Source organism: Ambystoma mexicanum, chromosome 3q (assembly GCF_040938575.1).
Source record: "Ambystoma mexicanum isolate Mex_15411 chromosome 3q, UKY_AmexF1_1, whole genome shotgun sequence".
NCBI lineage: Eukaryota > Metazoa > Chordata > Amphibia > Caudata > Ambystomatidae > Ambystoma > Ambystoma mexicanum.
The window spans coordinates 31,119,088-31,136,737 of record NC_090926.1 but is presented as its reverse complement, the minus strand read 5'-3'; the positions used below and the strand labels follow the sequence as shown (position 1 = coordinate 31,136,737).

The 17,650-nt window shown below is 43.4% G+C and overlaps 1 protein-coding gene across 1 annotated transcript in view; it reads right to left on the bottom strand.

The window, feature by feature from the left end:
* PLA2G6 (phospholipase A2 group VI) overlaps positions 1-17,650 on the bottom strand; it is an 840,871-nt gene that overhangs the window by 163,076 nt on the left and 660,145 nt on the right. Inside the window, exon 13 of the mRNA XM_069652989.1 lies at positions 14,600-14,736. Coding sequence (XP_069509090.1) covers positions 14,600-14,736 — 137 coding nt within the window. The remainder of the gene's footprint in view (positions 1-14,599; positions 14,737-17,650) is intronic.

The window sequence follows — 17,650 nt, the reverse complement described above, 5'->3', positions numbered from 1 at the left end:
TTCGAGGTCTGCAGCTTCTCCAGGCTCTCATTAGCCTTGCAGCCAAACAGCTGAGTGCCGTCAAAGGGCATGATGAGCAGTCTGGACCGAACGCTCTGTGCAAATCCAGACTTCCTCAACCACGCAAACATGTGCATCACTGTGCTTGCAGCCAAGGATCTGCTGATGCGGTCTGCAGAATCCAAGTCTGACTGGAGAGACTCACACCTTGCTTCCTTTCTGTCTCTCACAATGTTCAGGAAGCCGTCTCTCTCTTCCCCTTCGGGAATGTGTTCAGCCACCATGGAGATGCAGTCCCACAAAGTGAACAGGAAACTTTCCAAGTGCACAAGTGGCATTGGCTGACTTTAGCGCCATGCTTCCAGCAGAAAACACCATTTTCTCCATTGCTTTTATCATCCCTATCTGGCGGTATGGTAGGGTATGCTGCTTGATTGGACGTCGAAGTAGCTGCTTGAACTACTAAGCTTTCTGGTGTCGGGTGTCTAGATCAGCAGTCTGGATCACTACTTGGGGCCTGTATTTCTTGGTAAGGCTCTCGTAAACGGCCAGACTTGTATCCGGTGCCTCCCAATTTGCTTTAAGCCTCTTTTGTAGGGCAATGTGAAAAGGTAATACAGGATCCTTTTGTGCTCCCTGATCCAAAATATCGGTAAGGTCGTCCTGTTCAAATGGAGGAACAGGCCTGCCCCATCCCAAAAATTCAATCACCCTAGACATTAGCTCCCTATATGAAGCATCTGCATGCTTTGGTCTGGTTTGCCAAATTCCAGCTCTGGCGATGTACCTATGCCACAAGGTGATTGTACATTTTTATAAAGATCCAGCATTCTTGATTCCGCTGAAATAAGGGCCTCAGGAACAGTGGGCATTCCAAACTGTAGTCCGAAGGGCGTATTGATCCGAAGGTTCATGTTCCTCATAGATGGAGGACAAAGATTTGAAGAAATCCTTTCTAGGACGTGCTTATAGGAATTTTCGAATTCTTTCAATGGAATCGAAGGTTTCAACGTTAATGGCATCGATGACCTTGACTCTGATGGCGTCGATGATTTTGACAGTGATGCCGTTGATGACTTTGACAGCCTTGGTGTCACAGGCTTCAATGCTGTTGACGTCGATGGAGCCCTCAAAGGACTCGACACCCGACTCAGTGGAGTTTTGGACGGACAAGGACTGGTCCTGTCGAGACCTCAACGGTTCTCGAGGGGTCACTGGCTTGTCTCCCGGGTTCGAGGGCACCTTAGACTTTTCCTTGTCGGCTTTTGACGGCACGACAGGAGCATGGGTTTTAGCCTTCTCCTTTGGGGAACCAGGGCCGCCTTCTCGAAGATTGAGCATTTTCTGCCTAAACACCTCCCATTCAACTGGAGTCGCCGACCTACCTGGGCAGGCTATTTTCCTCTCAGGCAAGGAATCAGAGAAAGTGGAAGAAGACCTATTTCACCCTTTCTTCATCTTTCTCGATGAAGATGAGGAGTTGTGTGAACCACTCCTGGAACGGGAGCGTTTCTTGGACCTTTCCCTCCGGGGAGAGTCACCTCTCGACTCGTCTGATGAGCGCCTTTTTGACGGTGTCCTTGAGAGGGATTTTGTAGGGGGCCTACACACTGCTAACTTCCCCTTACGCTCCTTCAATGCCTTACCTGTCATGGACTGGCAAGACCCACAGTCTGCCTTCCTGTGCTCGACATCAAGGCACCACAGACACCGTGACACTTCTTAAATACGGTTTTTGTGGTCAATGAAGCCGAAGACGAGACAATTTTTCGATAAGTCGCTGTTTCGGAGGAAACCGAAGCGCGCCGTAATTCTTTGAAGCGTTAGGTAACTCCGTAAAAACAGAAATGAAGCTAACGGGTGCTGCGCGTATTATATATATCCGTGATGATGTCGACCTCGAGACGAAGGCCCTCGAGGGTCATTGAGTCGACCGCATCGATGCACAGTGCCTTGTGCCGAAATGTATTTTTCAAAAGCAGCTAAAGCTGGAAGAGAAGCTATGTAAAGATGAGCAATACATGGAAGGACACAATACATTCGAAATGTACTTTTTTTGTCACAGAGAATTCCAGGCAATTATGGAAGAGATCAACTGTTAGGGATATGTTCTCTTTGCAAATCCTACCCTCTCTGTCCTGAGCCTCCCATCACTACTGCTTGTCTCACTGTTTTTTTTTTATTGACTATGAAGGTGAGTTTTATGTTATCCCCCTTATCTCCTGCATTTACTTTTGTTCTGGGAACACTGGACCCTTCTTCTAAGGTTCCAGTGTGAGGTGACCTCTACAATTTGTTTTGGCTTACATGCTTTACTATGGCAGCCACCTCACCTTAGTTGGTGTGCTGCCAGGGATCCCTAGGTCGCTGCTCTTGTGCTAGGTCCGTGTTTTAAACAATAAAATAAAGAAATAAAATAAATCTTCTGAACAGGCTAGTGGCAGTCGTTACTTTTTTTGACCTTTTTATCTGGATGCATTATCCCGTGCAGCCTTTTTAGCCATAATAATGCACTTTAGGGGACTGTATACTTAAAATGGCCACTTCTTGTGTTTTAAGTCCTGTTCAAGATGACATGTCCTTTGTTGGCAGTCCTACCTTGCCAGGTGGGGGAGGGCCCCCTTCTTTATGCACCTTTGCGGGCTTTTTGCAAGAGGCCTGTGAAGGCTCTGCTTTGTGTGTATGCTGGCAGGAAGTAGAGAGGGGGCTGTCTGCCCCAATTCACATTCCTCCAGAGACTTGGATGTTGCTGGGCAGATTCTAGGAGGATGGCTGTCCTCTACTGGACAGCTACCTCCAAGTTTAAATGTTGCAAAACCACGAGATCTGGGATCATTTTCTGGATATAAGGAAACGAGATTGACCCCGGAAATAAAAGTCAACCACTCGATATGAAGAGATCTGAAGAAAAAGACAACCGAGGGATGCAGGGGGAATGCTGCAGAAACCAGCACTGGCTTAGTCAATACCACTGTGTTGCAAACCTCAACCTTCTAATTGACAGGGAAGACCTATGCAAGGTGCCTTCCTCCCTAAGACTGGTGATATGATATGATATGATAGGTTATTTATAACGCACGTAATACCCAGAGGTTTCTAAGTACGGACACGGGGATCAAACCCGTGTTGCTCTGTGTCGTCTTGCTTCCAAGGCGAGCACGTGGCAACTGTGCTGTTCTCCCACTGGTGGAATCAATCAGTCATCTGTCCCGCTTGAGGTACATTGTCTGTTTATGGTCATAGTGGCGTGCATCTGTGCATTTCCTCTGCCAGGCTCGGAAACAGCTATTCATCAATGCAAGGACTTCTGGCTAGTCAAACAGCTGGAACTCTTTGTGGGCATCCTCAAAGCTCTGCTAGGGCTCTTGAAATCTGCAGTATTGCCATCCACCAGGAGGCACGCCTGAAGGAAAACCAAAGTTATACCGCTGAGTTCCCCCAGACTCTGTCCGGGGCAGATGATCTGTTGAAGATCTCTTTGAGGGTCCATCCTTCATTGTGGAACCGAATCTGCATGCCCCCTACAGTCTGAGGTCTTCAGAGGAACTTGAAGACTAAGGTGGTTAACGCCCTTGAATCCGCAACAAAACAACCCTGGACAGCAACCTCAACCGTTAGGCTTGTTTTACCTAGCGATTTACTGTCACCTGGGACTGTTTCTATCTTTCTAGATACTCGGGAACCTGAGATCACTTTAATCACTTGAACTGCCCCTCTCCCCATCCGGTTTACATTAGATACAAAGTACTGCTTACCTTAGTGCTATTCGGGGCTGACTCAGCATGGTGGTGTCCGGGTCAGTACTTCTGTGGGTCATCCTTGTGAACCCCAAGGGTGGTAGTTGCCACTCCTTTCAATGGAACTCGACTTAAGGCATTTTAGTCCCTATTTCGCATGACTGAATAACTAACTTCAGTACTTTAACTGCAGTAAGTGAGTGTGCCCTCTTGGACTACTCACTTCTTCCTGAGGAACCTTTTGGGACACCTAAAAGACTACCAGAGACTTGGTACAAGCTCAGGACTTCTGAAGTTATAGTATATGGTGCTGGGTGCATTTTAATTATAAGGCCTACATATTGATATGTGCTTAACATCTCTTCTCCCTACTTTGGTTAATGCATTTATTGCCTAGATAACTAATTGGGATTCTGAAATAGTGTGTAACCCATTATTGGATACCTAACTGTGATTTGTATATATGTACTAAAGTACTTTACTTACCTTGAAATATTTAAAGTGTGCCTAAGTGTATTGTAATAAATGAGTGTTATTTTTAAAGCGTACCTGTGTGTTTTGTTTTTTTTGTCAGTCCTGCTAAGTGTTAACGGTACTGCACAACAGTGTCCCCTTCCTCCCTAGTTCAGCTTTGCTGATTGGTCAACTCTAGTTAAGAGAGTGGCTTTGCGCAACTGGGATTTATGAGATAAATGCTTCAAATGATTACAAAAATGTACATGATTTTTATTATTTCTGAAATAGAAAGAACATTGGAGTATCACCCAAAACAACTTAAAAACCAAATCAAATGACTTTTCAACATTAACCACATTTAAATAAGGGAGCGTGTGCGGGAGGTGCAGTGCCTAAAAAACACACAATAAGGTCCGATTGAATATGGCAATTATTCTGACACTAGGCTTCCTGCAAATCCCCCCCATTTGACATTGTAATTGATGTTAAAGTGTCATTTTTATTCAGTTTTTCAGTTGCTTTGTTAGACACTCCAATGTTCCCTCAATTTCCGAAATACCTAATAGAAATTGTGCCTATTTTTGTAATGACTTGAATAATATTTGTTATATAAGGCATGCAAAATTCAATCCATACCCATTAGTGGGTTAGACTCCATTTAAAAGTACACAGGAGGCCCAAGGGAAGGGTTTCAGAGTGGTGACAGTTGTATTCTCCCTTCATGCTGTGATAGGGCTAGAGAAAAACGATTCAACCATAGAGCAGGAGGTACTGGTAGTTTACTGGAGCATTTACAAAACCTTAACGTGGGGACTGCCAATAACATCCTGTACTGCTCATCAGCCATTTGTCTGCATTCTTTCTACCAAGGGCTTATCCACAGTGACCCTGCATATTTACAGGTGTATGGTGGAGATAATGGATCAAAATGTGAAGGTTGAGTATGTCAATAAAAACATACTGGCAGACTACAGTCCAGGCTGACTGTCCCAGTAGAGGTGTGTCATAAATCACCAAAGTATCAACTGAAAAGGATACAGTAACCAAAAAAGGATACAATTTGGTAGGGCTTTTCCGGATCCTATCTTCACACGACTTGATTGTAGGCAGGTCAAATTAGACCTTCCAAATGATACAACTCTCTGACTGAATAAAACAGGCAGAGAGATGGATCACTGGAAAGGGCATGGGAATTGTACAGGAAGTATGCCTAGAATAGATAAGTATCATAAGACACTGTCCCAAGTTAAATACTAAGAAACACAGAATTGGGATTAATTCAGACACTGACCTTAAGGCTAAACTGAAGAATTCCAGGACAGTTTCTTGAAGAGTCCCAAGAGTTGAACAAACGACAAAGGAAGGGAAGATTAGTAAGGGATACTTATCCCGAACGTCACGAGGCTCTTGCTAGATACCGGACGGTGCACCACAGGATAGCGTCCAATGTACTGTGCACATTCACCTTCCAATAGTTCATGAAATACTTCCTTTCCCACAAAGAACAAAATAAGAATCTCACCTGTTGACTGTCACAGGTACCAAAAGTTCGAAGTAGTTCAGAAAAACACGTGCAGGATTGCACGCGACAGCATACACGCAGCCAAGCCAGCCGCGCTTGTAAACAGCGTTTCCGCGTGAAGAATTAGACACGCGAACAGGATTCACGCAGCCCTGGACAGCCGCGCTTGAAGACAGCGTCCGCGTGGAGATTTGGCACGTGAACTGGATTCACGCAGCTCAGGACAGCCGCGCCAGCAGACAGCGTCCGCGTGGATATTCAGCACGCGAACTGGATTCACGCAGCTCAGGACAGCCGCGCTTGCAGACAGCGTCCGCGTGGAGATTTGGCACGCAAACAGGATTCACGCAGCTCAGGACAGCCGCGCTTGCAGACAGCGTCCGCGTGGAGATTTGGCACGCGAACAGGCTTCACGCAGCTCAGGACAGCCGAGCTTGCAGACAGCGTCCGCATGGAGATTTGGCACGCAAACAGGATTCACGCAGCTCAGGACAGCCGTGCTTGCAGACAGCGTCCGCGTGGAGATTTGGCACGCGAACAGGATACACGCAACCCAGGAACTTGAGTGTGGAGGAAAACAAGCTCAAATTAGGCCAAAGAAGTTTGCTGAAAGGAATGCGAGAACGCAGGTCCGGAGTTCAGCTACAAACGCCAAAATTGACTTAATCAGAAGCAGCGAATGGAGTTTCCACGCTGCTTATGTACGCACTGCCGTGATACACGTGACGGACCTAAGTCACGTGAAAATTAACGACGTGAAAAATGCAGACGTCGTTTTCCGGGCAATGTATCGAACAACCTCCATTTTGAGAAAAAAGGTCTACTGGTTCTATGGGCGTAACTCATCTTGTATGGAGAAGTTGTTCCTGGTCCAGAGGTATGTCCGGCAGGCATGACAAGGTGGCAGAGCAGGCCTGGAAGTATGAAATGGAAGAAAAGTATGGTGCCTACAGTTAATCCATTCATCAGCAGAATTGGAAGGTAAGCAGTTCTAAAACCGATAAAGAGGACAATTTAATTTGTGAGACTCTCCAGGGGGGCAGGGAAAGTGGTGTTTACTGAATTGGTAGATGAAGAGCGGGGCAGTGCTCCTTGCTGGTTCTGCCTCTGGATATGAGAACAATATACAAGTTTCAGTGTACAGATGCTACTTCGAGGAAAGAACGACAAAGAGGAAACTGAGGGAGAACTACTGGGGCTGGGAGTGTACAGGGAAGCAGATGAATCAATTTGCAACTGTTATCTGTGCTAAAACAATGACAAAACCAAACAACTGAACGGCCAGTCCCTCCTTCCCATAGACTTCTCCAACAAACTATTGTCTATAGGCAAAATTAACATTGTTGGCCTGTTCATGTCACTGAGTTCTGTAAAATTATATATCTTAATCTTAATTGATTTTGCATTGAAATGGGTGGAATGTGGGGCTCGTACAAGAGAGACCACCAGAGTTGAAAAAAGGTTTCTTTGGGGGAAAAACGTAAAGGGAAGGGATCTTGGCAGACATACATGTTGGTGTACAATTTGTCTTCACTGACATGCAAGAATTTGTTATGGTTATGAATGGAACACATCTGTGGACTATGCTGTATCATCTATCCACTGATGGCCTGGTAGGGAGGATACATTGTTATTAATGGCTGTGTGCAAATGGTGGTTACCAATAGCCTCACTGGAGAGAGCTATTAAGGGAAGCCATCACTGTGTATAGGATAATTCCACATTCTACCAGAAGGACCAAGCCTTCAGGCCGATGTTCTGACTTGATACCAAGGGAAACCAATAACAAAATCTTGTCTAGTTCTCTCACAATGGGGATGTCAAGGTGAACTTGGATGAAAGGTTGCACGAAGTTAAAAAAAAAACAAGGGCTAATATGACTCAAGGAATGCGGTCAGAAAAAGAGAATTTAAGCATAGTGATTTCCTGAGGGCAAGGGTCCTTAGGAATGTGAATAAAGGTCCTATCAGATTTAGATTATCGGAGAGGAAGGTCGATAGGTCGATGAGCAAAGGAAGTGGCGTACTGCACAACAGGGACAAGGAAGCATGAGGGATGCGGTAAACGTGGGTAGTCGCAAGTATGATTGCATTGTGAGTGATAAAAAGGAAGAGAACTCTCCCTACGAAGTATCAACGGCAGTACAAAGAGTTTGCAGAGAATCAACAAACACAAGACTTAAGATTGTATTAATTGTATATACTTTACAGAATGGGGTAATGGTTATGCTTGTATACGTCTTACAGTTGTTCAAATGTTTCTATGGGGAAATGTTATTATTGTGGATATTTATGAATTAAAATAACAAATGTTTATCCTGCTTGGAACCTGGTGTGTCATGCAATGTCACGGGAGGAGATTATGCCTTCAATTTCCGGTCAGTTGCAGTGGTCTGCTGTTTCTGAATTAGAAAGAAAGGGTACTTTGTAGGAAACTTATTACATTCAATACAAGTATGTAGCCTCTTTGTAACAGAACCCTTTGCACATTTACACAGCAGAAATAATTAAATTGAATGTACTTGAGAATAAGGATCCAGGGTGAATGCAGATAGTGATCCAACTTGATAGAAAAGTAATTCAATTTGGAATTTATAATCATAATAATAATAATTTGGCATTATACAAACAAATTGTCCTTAAAGAATCACAAATACAGCCTTAACTGAAGATGTCTGAATCTCACCGATGTGTATCCTAGAACTTATTGCCAGTCTAACTAGGGTCCTCCTAGTAACCTATTTTAGGTCAGCTCTACACATGGGATGAAACGGGTGGCACATCATCTTTGAGCTGCCGTAAATGAGGGATATTTTGTACTGCAGGAAAGGATCAAAAGAGTCCTCTAAGGAATTTCTTTAATGTACTCTTTCTGAGGCACCCTCAAGGAGTGGATATTTGCTGCCAAGTGCACTCTGATGAAGTGTTTCAAGTGCAATATTGAGAGGTGTAAAAACAATATATAGAAGAACTGCAGGAAAACTATGCTAGCATTTTTCCCTGCAACAAAGCCAGAGGTATTGACATTATTTGTTGTATGTTTTACATGTTAAAGCCAGATCAACACAACATTCATCTGGCATGTTCAAATGGCCTAGAATCCATAAATCATGCTCTCAGGTACAGCAAAGACTGGTTGTGATGCCCTTCATGAGGTTCAGAACCAGCTTCAATATTAGGGAGATCATATAAAAATCATGCCCTTCCTTCTCTGATTAGGAAATGTAAATGATTCCTTTGGACATCAGCGAGGTTACAGACTGCTGACAAAGTATTGCCACTTGTGCTTCAGGACTGCTGCAAACAGAACTACCTGGGTGTGTAGGCTGATGGATTCTCGAAATTGAAAATTTTAATTCATGACAGGCTTCCATGTCTCTGCTGGCCTATACACCAATCGAGGAAGGTGCTTGACATTCATCCACGTATTCTGTTTGAGAGCTGACCTCGGGAGCCGGTGGGATCCGCACAACATCCACAAGCTTATGCAGCCTGGCTTCCACATATGCAAAATGGAGGTGGAATTATCTGTTAGCATAGCAGCCTCACCGCTGATCATTTTAGGATGGATAAAAGGGCCTGCAGTGCCAGTCAGACTGCTCTCAGCTTTCCCTGGTAATTCCAGTGCCCAATTGCTTATTAATGCTGCATCATGTACACCATTACCTTTAACCTAAGTTCCTGCATTGAGATTCACTTCTTCAGGGTCCTGTGACGCCCCCTCCTTGAATGGCAACTTGATGTCAAGCTAAGAGAACTACACTTTACTAGTGCCCACCAATCCTTTTCTAATGAGCATCCATCTGTATTGGCTGCATATGACAACTGCAGTGAGGAAACTAAAGAATGCACAATGACATTACACTGAGCAATCTTTTTTTATTTTCTGTCTGTTGACCTTACCAAATTATGTCGAAATGCTCATCAAATCACAGACTCTTTTCTCACATGACGTTACCAATGGCCTTTTGATGTTAAAGCCACCTAACAAGAAAAACAGATTCTGGGCCAGTGAAAGTTTTGATTTGCTTAAGGTTATGGAGAACCCTAATGGTGTCAGAAAGTCCACTGCAGACTGACACAGCCTTACCACGACAATGCCCATATAAGCCAGTAATGTAGACATGGGTTTTATTTGGCAACCTGTTCTTCTTGAAAGTGCTCGTTTTGCTGCCTTCCATTCGGTTGAAAATCTTGGGAATGGTCACAACTGGAGTTGACGTTGGCTGTTAACTATTAACTAAAAGATCTGTATGATATTCCTTTTTTATTGGAACATGCAAACAGGTAACTTTGAGGTCTATGGTGACTAAATAATCCTGCATTATTACAGAAGAGGTATTATCTTCTGTAAATTAACCATCAGAAATATATACTTTCTTATGTATTTCTTCATAAACAAAAGGTCTACAGTTGGATTTGTCTCCATCCTTGTGATTTTTCTTACATGAAACTATCTTTAATAGATCTCTTAGTTTCTCTCATTAAAGCCAGGGATCTGCAACATTTGGTTGTTCAGATGTTTTGGACAACAACTATCATCAGCCTTGGACAGCATAGTCAATGGAGAGGGATCCTAGGAACTGAAGTCCAAAACATTTGGAGAACCAAATGTTGCAAACCTTTAGTGAAAAGGGAACAATTTCTACCTCTGCCTTTGGTAGCATGATGGGCACTACCCTGATCATTTTCATTACATGCCTCTACCTCTGCAGCATTGGTGGTATCAACAGAGAAGTCTTAATTAATTTACAGGTTAGGACTGTGCTTTGAAACTTGATATAAACTAACCCTGTGCTGGGATCGCCTAACCCCCATCTTTGTGCATTAGACTGGAGGAACAATCCTGCAAGAGTAGTCCTGCTTGCCTGGGATTTGCTGTCAGACATGAAGCACCTGCTCTTCTGTGCATACCTTTTCTAACGTGTCAGATATGTGTGGGGTCTGGAACAAATTCAGTCCCCTGCCTATTTCAAGCAGTTTTTCCCTTGCTGCCCTGAAATGGCTGGTATTGATTCCTTTGGCACAATAAATTAGAGATTGAACCATATGTCAATAAGCCTTAAATGCCTGAAGGGTTTTGCCCACCTTCATTCTAAAAAGCTCTTTCTCCATCAAAATACAGTCCCAGAACCAATCCTTGACCTCTGATCTAAAGCTGTGCTTTTGACAACACCTTTGCCACTGCACCATTTCTACATTCTCCAGCTGCCTAACCTCTATTTCATCAAGGTCAACCATTATCTTTAGGGTGTAATGGGTAGCAGAATTTCCATACTTAAGGATAGGTTAGGCATACAACATTTTATTTTCTGGTAACGATTTCAACTATGGGGTCATCTTTTGCCATATTTCTCTGTAATATGTTGATAAGATCTCCTGGTATTTGGCTGCTTTGCCTGTGATTACTGTCATGGCCAGTATGTTCTAAGCAAACATGTCCATTTAAATATGATTGTTACCTGGTGGTAGAGAACATGGTGTTCAGTAACTATTGGATCTTCTACAAACTACCAAAATAAGGGTTAGCCTGTTATTGGCTTGATTTTTGATGGCCAAGATAGGTTGACATCAGTGACAATAAAGCGATTGCCTAATGCCTCCAATACAACACTTGTAGTGCTTTTATTTATTTATTTATTTATTTATTGTTGTTTTTTAGTCCAAAAGAACTTTTACAACATTACATACTTGCATACATTTACAACATTAGCTCAAAAGTGGAGCATTTTTAAATATAAATGATGATGCAAATAAAAACAAATTCTAAATAAACATTAAAAAAAAATCATACTAAAACTTAGACTTAAACTTTATCCTACTTGCAACAACAAGTTAATCATTCATAGAATTCATAGGATAACAACATTTCTCACTTATAAAATCAAATATACTACATCCAAAAGCACTGTCACAAGTTTGACCAATTGATTTTATACCTTCAGCTGATACCAGCAGACTCAAACATTTGTTGCACCACAGTCCAAACATTGTACAAAACAATTATTAAAGCTTCATAAGAAGTATTAAGGCACAGGTTCCAAAAATGTGTAGTAGCTACCCATTCAAACAGATAATAGTAACGACTATACCTGGTCCTGTAAAGGGACTCAAGTTTTGGACATGCAGTGAGAACATGTTGCACAGTCTCTAAGTTACTCTCCACTGCACATATGCGACACATGCGTTTTCCATTGCGAGCTGTGCGTGGCTCTAACTGGTAATTGATTGAGGCCCACCTGGAGGCGGAATCTGTGCACATCAGAGCTAGGGCACCTAATCAGGTACAACTGAGGACTGCAATACCTATAGACAATACCCGCAAAGTGCATATCATTTCGAAGTCCACTCAAATGACAAATGGTAGCTTCCCAATCTTTAAGACAAGATTTGTTCTTGTGCTTTTATATCGGTATTTACTGCAGATGCAGTTTTCGTTTGTTTAGATGTTGTAGATGGGCAGTCTGCTGAGATGGACTTTGACTTTTTGAAAATTTCACTAGAAAATTCCAACGAAGCACAGTTCAGGAAAGTGGCTTATGCCCGTTCTTCCCTGCGTTTTAATATGTAGGTTTCTCATCAAACCTAGTTCTCTTCATTTTCGGAGCCTTCCCTGCAGATTTTGCTATGCTCAAGTGGATAGGGGATTATCCCTAGATGATTCTTATCTAAAGGAAGCATAGGCCACTGATTTAGTTGGCACATTAGCCCATTCTAGCAAGGTTTTGGAATGGAATCTATAACATTTGCCACAGTCTTCAGATTTGTGGTGAGCATACAGACAATAAAAACATTCTTTATGAGGATCACGCCTAAAAATCTTTTTGAGGTCATAAGACATCCAGCATTGCCATGTACGCATGATTTTCTAAAGCACAAACCTACCAGGGAAGCAATGAGATACGGTACAATAGTGTGGATGCGGTAGCTACAGCTGGGGTCCAGGGCCAACAGTTGACTAGATGAACTTTGACAAATGCATCTTAATTTTCTTCCTAAAATATATCAGTATGTTGCTCCAGACCGAATACGTAGTGGAAGGTTTGTTTTTGCATTTCTCGTTTCCTAGGCTGGTGATATTTAGGCTTCTTGTGTTGTGTTGGTCTCTGGAGATGGTAGGTTTATCAGCCAGGCAGGTGTGTGCTTTAGTTGAGATTGACCAAGCACTATACTACTTGACTGATAAACACACAGGATATGGAGGCCAGCACAATGATGAAAAAAGGAAATAAGGTAGAGACAAGGGACCTAAACTCCACTTGTGAAAAAAGACCAACGTAAAGAACCCCCAAGAAATGACCCTCCTGATCTAGCAAACTGCAGTGCTTGCTAAACTTACAGCTAATTGTACAAGTTCTTATTTGTCAAATAAACATTTTGATCTTTAAAGTTATCCAACTCGTGTTCTTTGTGCTCTAAACATTGAATGGATCACAAAAGTGCTTGAGGACTGCTGACACATAGCCTGCAATAGAGAATCTGAAGAAGCCGTCTGGGGGACAGACTTTAGAGCCAATTCATCCTAATAACTGATACGGATAAGACTTCAATGAGGTGGTTAGGCTGATATTTTGAATGTATATTTGTTAATACTGCTGCATTTAATATAATAGTGCTTTTGAAAGCCACATTCAGTTCCTTGGAAAGAATCATCTTCCAAGCTAAATCATCCCAAAATGTTATATGCATTCTTCTTTTTTTGTACAGGCACCAACATTTATACTGATACTGTGCACTGCAAAAAGTGCATGATCTGCGTTTACACAGGTCACAATAGTGGTGGTGCTGTAATAACCCCTCAGACAGCGTACGAGAGTCTTAGATTGAGGATATTGGCATGTGTTTTCACTTTATTCCTAGCATTAAATGTTTTTTCAAGTTTACTTAAAAAACCTGAAATAAGGAACTAAACTGATCATGTGTTTTGAAATAAATAAACAATATTGCTGGATAAATTAAATGATAAACCCCAGCCCAGTTACAAAGAATACCCAAAAATATCAAAGGTGTGCAGAGTATAATTTTAACCAGCGTCAAGTCAGTGAAGGTTTTATTGGTTTAAGATTAGAAGGAAGTATGCCGGGACTGTGGATCAGTAGACTAATGCATCCACTACAGTGACCTGTGTTTGACATCATGGTCGCAGGCTTAAATCCCGGCAGGTCCACTCTTCCGTCCTTCTGAGGTTGATAAAATGAGTACCATTAAGTTGGGTAACAATAAACATTTTGCTGTCAACAGCACCAAGATGCCCCTCTGGGGGTAAACGTGCGCTCTACAAATAGACCTGTTTATGTTAAGTATGTGTGTATTTTCGTTAGCACCTCATTTGCTTTCACAATTAGGAATTACAGAGTCACATGCTGACCTCATGGTTTTCAAATTAGAGAACTTAAAGACAATCTTTATACAAAACCTCAAGTTACTCCTGTCCATGCCAGAAATGTGCCATTTTGCCTGGATAGCAGTGCTTGGCTGAGAACCAAACCAATGAGACAATAGTATTATATGCAGTACCTCATGCATTTCCAGTGCAGAAAGCCACACCCTTTACTGCTGATGCTTGTCAACTGTGACCCACAGCAACAATTTAACAGTCTTCCAACCAATACAGAGCTTTGCCAATACCACAAATACTGACTGACTGGCAGCAAGCATACCATTCCAACGGTGAGCCCCACACATCTCTGCAATTGCATTTGTATTCTGACCAACCATTGGTACAGTGCCCTCTGCTATTCTACTACTCTGGCCGGAAAGCATACAGAGGGGCAGGATTTGTACTTGATAAATTGCTAGGATTAGGTTGGCAACCCTTTTGTACTTTGGCAGGCATATACTACAGTAGTACAGAAAGTGTAGATGTTTTTCTAAAACTGACATACGCTCGGGTGCTGTGAGAGGCTGGAATGTGGCAAATCTCTGGTATGGTGGTTCCTTCCCAGTTTGTGGTGGATCGTAATTCCGGAACAAATGCAGCTCAGCTGGATGTCGGTCTGCCAGTACCCCTGTCACCATCACCCTGGAGAGAAAGTACGATAGAAGTGTTGTGAAGTACCATCAACAGTACAGTTAAACATTTGCAATATCAGATGTAGGGAATACGTTTCTTGGGTCTCCAGTGAGTGCACACCTGTGTTTCTCTCTTTTGGGATCTTGTGTGGCCTACCTATCCAGCACCTGAATAGATGTTGCAATGACTCTTACCAGCACAGAGTACCAGGACAGCCAGAAACAGGCAGTGTGAATGGGTGCACTAGAGTGAGAATTGGGGTCCTCTAAACCTAGGTTTGTCATTGAGACTGTGTGTAGCAGATAGACTGAACTACAGGGCAGCAGAACAAAATACCTGGCATATAGTCAACAAATGTTACATTGATTGCAGTGATGGTAGATGCTACAGTTTTATTTTGTATGGGTGTCGCTCAAAGTTTTACATTTTGGGAGCTTACCTCTAATGATACTGGCCGAGTATAAAAATGTTCATCACTGTAGTGACAACGGTACTCTTAGCCCATAGTCCCCATTGCTCCTTACTTAGAATGAGGGCGGGACTGGAGCCTGTTGCTTAGCAGTAGATTATTTGTCTAGAGCAGAGCTTGCATGATACATTCAAAGGCAGCAGCCTGCGCTGGACCTTCTCCACAAACCACGCCCCACTGTCAGTCCCTTTATGTGTTAACGTTGGAGACTTTTTAAGCAGGACAGGAGGACGTGAGTATGGAGGAACGGGTACTATGGACTTGGACTACTGTCGTCAATACAGGGAATTGTTTTGCACTCTTACATCCTATTCTCTTTCCTCCATACCTATTAGACAGTCCAAAGCATCTTTACTCTAAAAGGGGTGAATGGAGATTAGTGATCATTTACACAAAAGTTGCGCAGCACTGACTGACAAAAACCAGAATCCGCTCGAGCAGTATACAATTTGTAGGCATAAGGGGTCACCCTGGTCTCAGTCTTGCAAATATTCAATAAGGAAAATTTCCTCTGAAAAGTGACCGACACTGGTTTAGCTATGAGTTGTGGACATACAAACCCTCAGGGGGAATCATATTCCTTGCTTAGCCCTGCAGGCTTCCTTGAAGGCAAAACCAAGTCAGTGAGCAATCAGGGGCTTTGATGCTGGCAAACCCGGGAAGCTGTCACTAAGAATGACAAAATGTTTGCTCCTTTTATTATTATTATTTGGGCAATTATTGAGCGCGGACCTAGCGGTAAGCAACAGAGCACTTTACAATCATAGGGTGAAGAACAAGGTTAGGGAGCAAAGAAACAAGGGTTTGGGAATCAAACACAGGGATTAGGGCAATTGTCAGCAATGGGGCTTACAAGTAACCTGGGGAGGAAACAGTGGGGATCAGATCGCCCAGTCTCAGGTACGGTGGGGAGTGGATAGGCTATGGCCCTAGGTGTTGAGGAGGAGCCATTACACCTCCAAAGAAAACTTCAAAGGCCCTCATAGCCAACTAAATTGTTTTCAACTCTAGAAAGTTGAAATGTATTAGAGACTCCTCATCATTCAAGGTCCTGGCCCATCCCTGGAGATCAGAATCAATTCTGCCGACTGACACAGAGTCCGGCTGTCCATGGTTTACCAAATGAAGTTGGGTGCCCTTCATGTTAATTTTTGCATATGGGAACCCCAAGATGAAAAAGGCCATCAGACCTAACAGTCTCTGAAAATGTCTTGAATTAACTCTTTGGGAAGAAAGAGCCGCCGGATCTCGATGACAACATTGGATCCGCATTGGCATGCTGTAGCGCACCTTTTGCGTAAACCGTCCTGCCCATGAGGTCCATGCTTTTCTCCTCCTTACCCGAAGGGTTCAGCTTTGACTGTCCAGATGATGGTGAGGTAGAAGAGGGCTTGTCTTGCACCACGGACGCTGAAACAACAGTTGACTGCCCTTGAGGATTTGCCCCAAGGCAACATTTTTCCAAAGGCAACTGCCAGTATTTTGCATCTAGCTCCATATTGAACGTGGTGAATATTTTAAGTTGTTTCCCACAACTGTTTTGGTTCTGTTAACCACAGTAGCATGTATGGAATACCTCTGTGGTTTGGTTTATTTTGGGTTAGTAAATCCTGCTAGGATGCCTGTTTCAAGAGGAGGGCGAAGGGGCCTCTGGGAGTTGTAGTTCTAAGATCTCTATGATATCAATTACTTTCATGGAACACTCAGATAGAGGGGGTGCTTCCTTCCCGTCGTCTGTGTCTATCTCGTCAGGTGAGTCATCATACGGTAGACTGGTCTGTACTGTCCTTGCTTCCCAAGGGGTTGGACATGACAGCGGAGGACTTGAAGACTAAGGTAGTAGTGATTGGCTGAAAGCCACTTGTAGTGGTAACCTCTCTGCTGACTTGTGAAGGTGGACAATGTGGCATAACCTTCCGTATAATCCCCTGGAAGAACATCCACGTGTAAAGCCCTGTTAGAAAGCTGCAAAATCACTGGATAACGGACTCCTCATTTGAGCAAAGCGAGGTTGCTGTCCCTACATCTGCTGATGCAATGGGATCCCTGGGCAGAGAGTGGGTGTAGTAGGAAAGCGGACCCAGAATCTGCCAATTGCCCGCCTGACTCAGTTATGGGCACCAAAAGGGAGAACTTAAATAAACTTCTGTCCATTCTGCATGGGGTTTAAGAGGGGCATAGCAGTGACTGTAGTTGTGGAGGCAGGCGGGGCAGCCTTCGGGACAGGATCTGCCTAACCCTCATCTACCTCTAGGTCCTCAGGTTCTATGGGCCCAGTGTAAACACTAGCTAGGAGGGCCTCAGGCCTAAGCCTAGTGAAGTGAGCTGACTGATAAGGGAGTCTCACTGCACTCCTGTGCACCATGCGCAGAGTGGTAGAGACCTGCCTGCTCCAGGCAGGGTAGGATGTTGCCCTCCTTTCTCAGTGACTCACTGGTATGGAGCAGAGGTTGA